Below are 9,973 nucleotides of genomic sequence, written 5' to 3' on the forward strand. Positions count from 1 at the left end.
TTCACTAAATGCCAGTGATGCAGGAGAGTGGTAGGAAGAAACATTTAGTAAAGGGCAACAGTCAAAGCCATTTCTGAAAAGCAAGCAGCTCACCTACAAGCACAACCCATTCCCTAGAAAAATGAGAAGGCCTAGATACCCCAGAGGGTGGAATACTACCTCTGAGAGACATTCACCACTCAGCAGCTACCAGCAACAAGGAATCAAACTGAATGCCAAAACAAAAGTTAGTTGCGATGTCAATTTTCCTTGAAGCCAGACTCAAACCTCACTCATCACTCTCAGGTTTTGCTGAACTTAAACTGGACTGAAACCAAAATATTCACTGGTTTTACACCTGGACCACTACCCCTGAAAACAATAAAACCCTACTTTTATTCACTCAAGCATGAGTGGCCTTTAAAACTGAGTTTTGAACACAATGGCTTTACACTGTCCTTTCAGTTTACATATGAGGCACAGAGACATGACAGTACTTCTGCTTGGGAAGCCATCCAGGCACTCCAAATTAAATACACTAGGCAAAACCCAGGATTTAGCACTCTGACTACATCAACATAATGTCAGCGGCACCACTGAAATCAGCAATCCAGAGCCAAACAAATCTTGGCTATGTTTCTCCTGGTTACTGAATCCAAGAGGTTTTACTCAAATCACCGCCACCACTGTTTAGCTATTGTTATCATTCATCTTCCTGATGCACTGCTGTGCACTTTTTTCATACATAGGCTTTACTGTAGATGTCTCCGAACTGGTTAAGGTTTATTTAGGGTCCCTAAAAAAAATGAATAAAACCGATCTGGCTTTTTCAAGACAGTGCTGGAGAGGATGCACGGAAATGCTGACTACGTAAGTATGTCACGCCTTGAAGAAAGTGTATTACAATATTATCATGTACAAGCAGCTGTGAAGCACTAGCTCACCCTACAGCTCAGTCCCGCTCCCCTCGGCTTTCACGACAGGCACGACTGGAGATACCACTTGACAGTGTCAGCTCACAACTGCCCTGTCTCACATCTGCTCCTCAGGTGTCCCAGCATTCACATTGCCTGTCCCTTCAGGGAACGGGTGGCAGCCGTGGGGCTGCTCTTTGCCAGAGCTTCGATGTGGGGGACAGAGCCATAGCGATGGGCTTTGCCCCAAAACCCCCTTTGTACCATAATCCAGGCAGTGTGGTCCACGGGTGGATGGGAGGCAGAAAAAGAAAGAACCGTTCGTAGGAAATGAGATGTGTTCATGTATTATTTTGTTCGTGTGCATGTAGAGAAACTGTGATGCTCTAGGGTGGGGCTCGCCATCTGGGAGAAATATGTGGGGAGAAAAAAATGCAGGCGGGAGGACGAGTGCTCGCCCACCCCCCGCCCCCTCCGAGCAGAACCGCTTCCCTCCGAAAGTGGGCTCGGCCTCCCTCCCCATCCCAGCTTGAGTTCATTTTCCTCAAATCACTTCCACATTTCCCCTGCTGTAATTATCAAATATTTCGTTTCTGACCTCACTTTTACGGAGGCCGCCGCGACCGGGAATTCAGGCACCGTTTATTTTCTGTCAACAGAACGGGGGGGCTGCGAGTCGGGGGATTACAGTGTCATTGCAGTAAAAAAAAAAAAAAAAAAAAAGAAAAAAAAAAGGGGGAAAAAAAAAAGGGAGGGGGGGGAGGGGGGAAAAAAAAGAGAAAAGAGAAGAAAAGAAAAAACAGAGAGAGAGCGCGAAGGAAAGAGCGGGAGGGAGAAGGGGGCTGCCCCAGGGGAGCCGGACCCGGCGTCAGGCTAAAAGGAGCCGGCCCGGGCGGGGAAGCAGCCCCCTCGCCCCAGTGGAAGAGCCCGGCAGCCCCGTAACTTCCCTCCCGCCCCGATTGCTACTTTTCCCAGTCCCAGCGGCTCCTCTTCCCCGCACCGGGAGAGGAACGCGGTGGAAAACGCCGCAAAATGACCTCCGGTCTCCCCCAGCCCAGCTCACCCCGCCCCCCCCCACCCTTAACCCCGCCGCCGGGGCCCCGCGCCTACCTCGGCTCGCAGGCGGGCGGCGGCCAGCAGGGCGCAGAGCAGCGGGAGAGTTTTCCAGATCTGCAAGAGAGGGAACGGGGAGGGGGTGGAAGAGGTGTCGGTGAGAGCGGGCCGGGCCAGAGCGAGCGGGACCGGAGCCGCCGCCGCCACCACCAAACTTCCCGCCGGTCGGCCCCGCTCACCATGCTGCGGACGGCTGGAGGCACCGGCGGGGCAAGACGAGCTGAGGAGGCGCCTTTCCCGGCTCCGGCTCGTTCGGGAAGGGAAGGGGAGGGCTCCCCCTCACCCCGACCCACCAGCCCGCGGCTCCACCCACGGCCCGACCCCCGCCGCCTACCCCCGCCCCAGGTCCGGCTCCTCCCCGGGCCGCCGTGAGGGGGCCGCCCCCTCCCGCTCCCCGGCCGCCCCCCGACAGCAGTGCCGCCGGGCGTCCCGACACCGAGCCCCTGGGACCCCCGCAGGCGATCTCAGCGGTCTTTGAATGCCGCTGAAGGCTGAGCGGCGCTACGGTCACGGCTTCGGCCCACGGCCTCGGGGTTCGGACTCCCTGTCCCGACGGGTGACCGAGGGGGGTTTGCCGCCCGGCCTCTCAGATGATGGGTGCAGGGTACCCCGCTGAGTTCCAAAGGGGTTGATGGGGGGATGGAGGGGGGAGAAAGAGAAGGGTCAGCCATGCCAGGGTGCTGCTGTTCTGCAGCCCCCACCTCCAGCCTCCGAGGTATCTGCAGCCGTCCTCCACGTTGTCGCAAAACAGGGGAAACTGAGGCATGAGGTGGCTTCTCTGCAGGCAGAGAACAGTAAAACCCCACCGCCCCCGTGCTCCAGCCCTGAGGCCACACTGAAATCCTGGCCACGGCTGCAGGAGCCATTTGTCTCAGGATGCAGGGAGGTTTAAAAATAAGGGTCAAAGCCTGTACACGTTAGGATCCAAATGGCATCAGCTGAGTGGAACAAGCAAACTGTTTGTCATGTCATGTCAGGCACAGTGGGACAAAATCCCACCTGAAATACTCCTTTACCTGTATAATACCTGTGATCCTCTTGTTCAGCATCTTCATCTCTTGATTTCAGAAGCCTCTGGTAGCTAGAAGGCAGGATCTGACAATGCAGAGGCTGGTTGTCCTGAGCAGATGCAGAAATCTCTGTTACAGCAAACAATACCTTAACAATAGTTGTCAAGCTTTTTTTTTGAGTTCTCGATCGTGGTTGTAAACAAAAATGTCACCGCTGGCTTTGAAACCCCATCTCACTCTTATGGGCATACATGCCCGTAAGCTGTTTATCTTGCCCTGCTTTATGCTGTGCCCTCAACACAAGCCAGCAGCATGGGAAGTGTTGGCCTGTGACCCCTCATCACTCACCAAAGATTATTCCAGCAAGAAGTAAACTCAGGGAAAGTGTTATCCTGGATCAGCCCACATCTGGTCTGTTCACAGCAGCTGTGCCATTTTTCAGTGCTTCCTCAGGCTTTGCTTCCTCACTGTTTTGGTTTTAGGACTACTGTTGCTTATTTTTGCATTTATAGCATTCTCCCCAGCAAGTTCTTGTTCTGTCTGTGAGTGGCACTAGCCTATAAATCTATCCTGAAGAGGTATCTAATTATTTCACTGCTGATGCTGAGTGATGTGGTTTTCATTGTCTTTAAAAAAAAAACCAAAAACAAAACACCCAAGCAAACCCTTACCTTACCCTTACCTTTCACAACCTACCTCTTTGGTTTAGATTATTTATTTTATACTTGGCTTATATTGATTGCATTGCCTCATGACACAGCACATGCAGAGCTGTGCTAAGCACAACGAGCCTCTAGCTTGCAGAAGCACTGTGGGATAATGCTCACCCTTAGTCATTATGATATGAGTGCTATGGTAAGAAAAAAATTGAATGGTAAATGGTAAATACATTTTAAAAGATTCATCAATTTCTAGCCTCTTGACACCTACACAAGGGGGGGCCTCAATTTCTAGAGAGTAAAAATGGTTTACACACTCTTGGGAAGAGAGCATTAGCAGGGTTCTCCCAGCTCACACGCTCCCTCTTGGATACCATGGGCACTGGCCACATATAAGTGTGACTAGCCACTGTGCTGTATTAGATAGGTCACCATGAGAATGAGGGTTTTATCTGTGTAATCAAAGGACTTCTGCATTGACATTCAGGTATGCGAAAGTATATTACAAGTTCGTTTTAATCATGTGGAAATAAGTAGAGGCGAAAACCAAAAATCACCTCTCTTGCTAGTTTCAGAGAGGGCTATCACAGAAGAAAAGGCACCCATGAAGGGACAGAGACATTTTTACAGTTGCCCCCTTACATCAAATAAAACTGTTGTGTGCAGGTGAGACCTGAGTATCTCTGGTAGACTTTGGGGGGAACAGTTCTTAGATCTTAGCTGGAAAGATGAGGATGGTGATAGAGCCAGAGGCATTTGTGGAAGTGTGGAGATCTGTAGTGTCAGGAAACTTATTGAGGCAGAGAATAGGTGTGTTATCTCTTCTGTCACAAGCAGCACAAAATAATCTCAGCACAGACACTGGAGCCTTAACGCTGTGTACTGAGGCACACCTTTTATAACCAGATATGTGATACCTGACAACCTGTTTGCTTTGAATCGAAACTTTCACCATTTAAAACTGTAAACTGCAAAGGACCAGTGTGTACTATGTAAGCACATAAAAAATAAATCTGCTGGCAATCTTTGCTCTTTCATGGTGGATCTGTAACAGGGAGCTTGACTCAGAAGCACTAGAATAAGAGGAAAGCAAATGCATTTACAGTTGTGGTTTCAAGCTGTGGCCGTAATGGATATGATAATTCATCATTGCTGGCTACACAACCAAAGAAGTATCATAAAATCACTTTCAGCTAAAAGCTTCATTATGAGGGTGAATGATACTTGCCTGAAATTTTGAAGGCTGCAGTGCTCTGGTGGGCCAAAGAAATCGGGAATCATTGCTCTACTGGGAAGATATTATTCTATTACATACATCAATATTTCATCTCTGCTATCTCTTACTTTCCAATCATCACTAATTCTAAAACAAGCATTTTGTTATACCTACGGGATTGCAGATTCTGAGATGCACACACACATACACCCAAGTGGCAGCTTGTCCAAAATTAGGTACCAAGACATTGCCTGAGAAGAAGAGCAAATGAAGCCTGGAATCGTGCAAGTGTACATCTCAGGGGTGGATACATTCTCCAGTGTTTAATAAAGTGCAAGTTCCAACCAAAACTTTCTCCATTCTTGGGGGATTGTCAACATCCATCCCCTGGACTCTCTAGTGCCTCATGAGGGTTTCTCTAAAGCCTCTCCCCTATTACAGCATGCACAACACATATACACCCAAAGTGATGGTGTGAGCCATTACATTAGGAAATTATTCCTAGAGAAACTAGGCTAAACACGTGCCAATAAATTACTTCTTAAGCCCCCACCCAGCCCTTGTGGCTATAGCATGATATCACCTTCTCCACATTACCTCACTCTCATCCACCACCCACATCCTTCATGTCTCCTTCTTTCCCCCCCTGCCATATGAAACACCAGCCATGAGGTATGGGGCTGTGCTTGCAGCATTGTACTTAAGTCAGCGATGCCCCTTCTTTCACTGATTTTTAGGTGACAGTTCAAGAAGCCAAGTGTTCTGGCAAGTGGCCTTTGTGATGGGGCAGTAACCTACCCTGCCAAGGGGTAAGAGATTCGCAGTAGTATTAGTTTAGGAATTAGGAAGCAGGGTATTATTTAGGTTGGATATTAGAAAGAACTTCTTTACTGAGAGGGTGATCAGGCATTGGAATGGGCTGCCCTGAGAAGTAGTGGATTCTCCATCCCTGGAGATATTTAAAAAGAGACTGGATGTGGCACTCACTGCCATAGTCTAGTAGATGCAGCAGTAGTGCATCAAGGGTTGGACTTGATGATCTCTGAGGTCCCTTCCAACCCAGCCAATTCTATGATTCTATTTTTTAATAGATAATGCATAAGATTGCAGCTCAGCTCACATGGGACTGGAGGCATCCCTGTCATCTTGAGCTACGTGAGTCCTCCTGAACCAGACTGCAGCTCTACACCAGTGCCTGATGAAGGGAAAAGGCCCACCTGGGCTTCCCCAGCAAAAAAAGGCCAGGATTGTGAGACACGATGGAGAAGACTAGAGTGGGGTTACACTTGGAGAGGTGCAGGCATCAGACCTGAATGAATGCTGGGATGACCACAAGGTTGGTGCAAGAGTCCCAGGTCTGTCCCATGTGTATCAGGCAGACACCTCACCACCTTGAGTGAGAACTCAGGCCCAAAGCAACCCTCTCCAGCTGTCCCCCTGACACAGTGGTGCTGACTTCACATCACTCCCAGAACGTGCTCTGTCCCAAGGAGCTTTACTAGGATCTCACTCTCAGCCTGTAATCAGGGAGCAGTGGATTGTAAGAAGGGAATCCCCAAACATGCACTGGTAGGTGAATGGTCTAAAAGTGTGGAGTCATTTTCTTATCCTGAATTTTGGGATGTTCTGCACGACTCTCATTATCCCAGCTTCCTAGCTACAGCACACGACCCAAACTCTTTAGTTGAACTAGGATGGGCCTCTAGCATACGTATGCATATGGGTGAACTGACTGGCTCCTCTGATTCAGGTAACTCTAGGAGGACACACTTTTCTAGCCAAAATTCAAACTGAAGTAAGAGGTAAGAGTGGTTAGCTGTGATGTGAGGATGCACACACGCCATGCAGATAAGTTAAATCTTTTTTTTACAGTGCAATTATTTCTCATGTCTGTATTACTTTCTTGTAATTTGTTCACCTTTCAGCCTGCGCTTTGTTAAATACAGCTATTTTTTCCTATCCTTTTAGCTTTGCTTTTTGCTTTATTTTCTTGCTCTTGCAATTTTCTTTCTCACAGTGTTTTTTCCATTCTTTGATCCTGCTCTAGCTGCAGCATTTGTACTGAATATGATTGCTTAAAGCATTATTTCAGACCTGATGTAGTAACATGCTGTATCTTCCCCCTTTTATCCCATAGCAGTTGTGTTTATTTGTCAGGTTTACTGGGAGTATTGGTAACCAAAGCGCACACAAGTCTGGCACTAGCAGCTCTGTGGTTTGTATTAAATGCATTCTCTAATGGTTAATGCAGTTGATGGGCTTTTGGATATTCTATTACCTAAAGCAGTTTAATGTCTAAATACTTTTGACAACCTCACCTTTAAACATGACCCATGGTACCCCTTTTTCAGAAAGAGGTTTTCTAACCTAAGACAACCTTCCAAGGCATCATTTTCTCATAGACTTCATCCATCCCCAGTGCCCAGGTAGTAATAGCCCAGGGTAGCCATGCTCACTGGGAGTGGGCACAGAACTAAACCCATGTCCAGCCTCTGCAACCATGTCCACTTGGCATTTGCCACAGCCTGGCCAAGGGTAACTCAATGTTCACAGTGCCATGTAGACTCTTAACTACACTCAGACTCAAGTCATGATGCAAGAAAGTAAAATCTGTCTCAAAACCTCAGTGTGGAAACAATCCCTCTTTCCTAAATAGCATAACATGCTTCTACCTTGGCATGATCCTCATGCCAGTTCACTTCAGCTGCTGCCAGGCCATGACGCAGCACAGGTAAGAGAAATTGCACAGGACTTTTGTAAAGATGCTTGTTCAGCCTGGAGAAGAGACCCTGTTTGGGGCAGGAGGATGGACTAGAGACTTGCTAAGCTCCTTTCCAACCTGAATTATCCAATGACCTTGTTCAGTCCTGTAAGTTTGCTACATTCTTCAAACTGAAAGCACTCTCACAAGAGAATTCCTACCCAGCCAGAATCAGATTGGTGCCACCCCCTTAAAGAGGCCTCTAGGATGCTACTGGCTCATGGCCAAACAGTTCAGCATTGACAAATCTATTAGTTGTGCTCTGGGAATACAGTCCTGTCAGAAATATTGTGATCCCTTACCCACAATGAACATGGCTCATGCATCTGGAGCAATAGCTGGCATGAAGGAAACAGGGTTCCCAGGTAGTCCTACATCCTTTACTGGCACCTATAAGGCCACCCTCCACCCTCATGTGAAATAAGAGCTATCCCAGCTGCCAGATGGCTGCCTTCACCATTGTGCAGATGCTGGCTCATCACAGAGATTGGTTCACCAAGACTGCCTGCAGCACATCCACCCTGGTGCAGAGGAGATGTGGTTTGTCTGCTTAGACAAGCAAGCACCTTACTCCATCCAAATAAGGCACTCACTAGCAAGACATCTGTATACCCACCATTATTTTTTTGGGTTCTAGCCTCTGTGCTACTGCTGCAACTTGATAGGTTTGACGCTGACCCCAGAAAGCCCCTCAGAGAGACGTTTGATAATCCAACAGGCAACTGTAGGGTTCTGGCAAAAGAAGCCTTGGGATAGGCACCAAAGTAGGGTGAGTTGTCCATTGTACAGGCTGCTAAATGGGCCCGTACAATTTGTAAGATGGATTTCCCAGTTTGTAATGCTACATGACAAATCAGCATGGAGGTACATACTGCCCTGGGGATACACTTCAAGGCAGAGTCCTAACTTGCCTCTGCTTATGTCACATGCACTTCACAGTGCATATTGTTAAATATGACATTATTCTTCAGAAGTGAGGAAACAAACATCACTGCTTTATATCTCCTTCCCCATTATCTCCCTTATTTTGCAGACACATTCACTGAGAAGTTGCTATGGTCACTTCTGGCAGAGCACAGAGTCAAACACATAAATCTACCTTTCTGTGGCAGGATGAAATTTCACCTACTTTGTCTTTCTGCATCATTGAGCTATAAAGATGTACTTGGCTCTGCCGTATTCCATGCAATGAGCCCAGACTCCACATCCCCAACACGTTATTTCTGTGCAGTGAGAGGTTGTCTGCCATGGACAAATCCTGATTCAGACAATTAGGAGCACTTCTTCCATTAGCTGAAACAGCAGGGTGTTTGTGCTCATGACTGTAGCAGGAAATCGACCCAGGATGTCTTGAGCTCAGGCACAGGCCATTATAATCCATCAATTATATCACAACAAAACACAAATGTTCCACATGCCACTCACTTGTCTCACCTCTCAGTTGCTGCTGTTATGCAGGGGCAAGATTAGAATTGGAATGAATTATCCAGCAAAATTTTCCAGAGACATGCTAACACCTGCTATCCTGCTGTAAAGAAGCAGGTACTCTCTTCTTCACCAGCCAAAGGTCATTACTTGTGGCTTGGCTGTGGGACACCGAGTCAGAGACCCAACTGCCAGAAGAGCCAGAGGGTATTTCTAGGGAATGTGTTGATTAGCCCCCTTCCTATGCTCTCTCAACCATGCCCTTCTCCCCTCCCTGCAGCATTTGAACCCCCCCTCAAACACTGCTTGTAGCCAAAGCTGAAGAGTGGTTCCAGTGCTGGGCAGAGGAAGTGCTGTGGAAGAGCCACTGGAGGAAGGTGCTTCAGAGCATGTTGAAAAAGTGTCTGCTGGTCGAAGAACATTGGTCTGGGAAATCAGCTTCTTCAAACTTAGAAAGCTGGTTAGAAAAGTCTATCAGATCTCCCACAGCTGAGGCAACAGGGCTTGTTTGCACCTTGATATGAGCATCACAGGAGATGATAGAGTTATGTGGAGACAGCCCCTTTTTGTGAAGGGGGGGACACAGACACAGAGCTAATGAGCCCAGTGAGGTGTGGTGGGATTTTGTGTCAAGGCTTCTGTGTGCCTCTGCACCATGCAATCCATCTGTGACAGATGGGAGCCCAGACCTCTGAGGTGACCCTTTGCAAAGCAGCTCTGTCTGGGGATGTCTCCTAACCTGCATCCTGTGCCCACAGCTCTGTGATGATGGAAACTGAGTACACCTCAAGGTTGCCATTCAAACAATTGCCACAGCACATCCTGGCTCCCAACACTGATACAGGACTGTCAGAGTGCATCCCAAACTCATGTCTTGTAGCTACCTAGTCCTTACA

At 48.1% G+C, this 9,973-nt stretch overlaps 1 protein-coding gene across 1 annotated transcript in view; it reads right to left on the bottom strand.

The window, feature by feature from the left end:
- FSTL1 (follistatin like 1) overlaps positions 1-2,331 on the bottom strand; it is a 53,656-nt gene extending 51,325 nt beyond the window's left edge. The window contains exons 1-2 of the mRNA XM_071760567.1: positions 2,186-2,331; positions 2,004-2,063 (exon numbers count right to left, since the gene is read on the bottom strand). Of these exons, the coding sequence (XP_071616668.1) occupies positions 2,004-2,063; positions 2,186-2,188 (63 nt within the window). The 5' untranslated portion in view covers positions 2,189-2,331. The remainder of the gene's footprint in view (positions 1-2,003; positions 2,064-2,185) is intronic.
- Positions 2,332-9,973: the final 7,642 nt, after the last annotated feature.

This window comes from Heliangelus exortis, chromosome 1, assembly GCF_036169615.1.
Source record: "Heliangelus exortis chromosome 1, bHelExo1.hap1, whole genome shotgun sequence".
Taxonomy (NCBI): Eukaryota; Metazoa; Chordata; class Aves; order Apodiformes; family Trochilidae; genus Heliangelus; species Heliangelus exortis.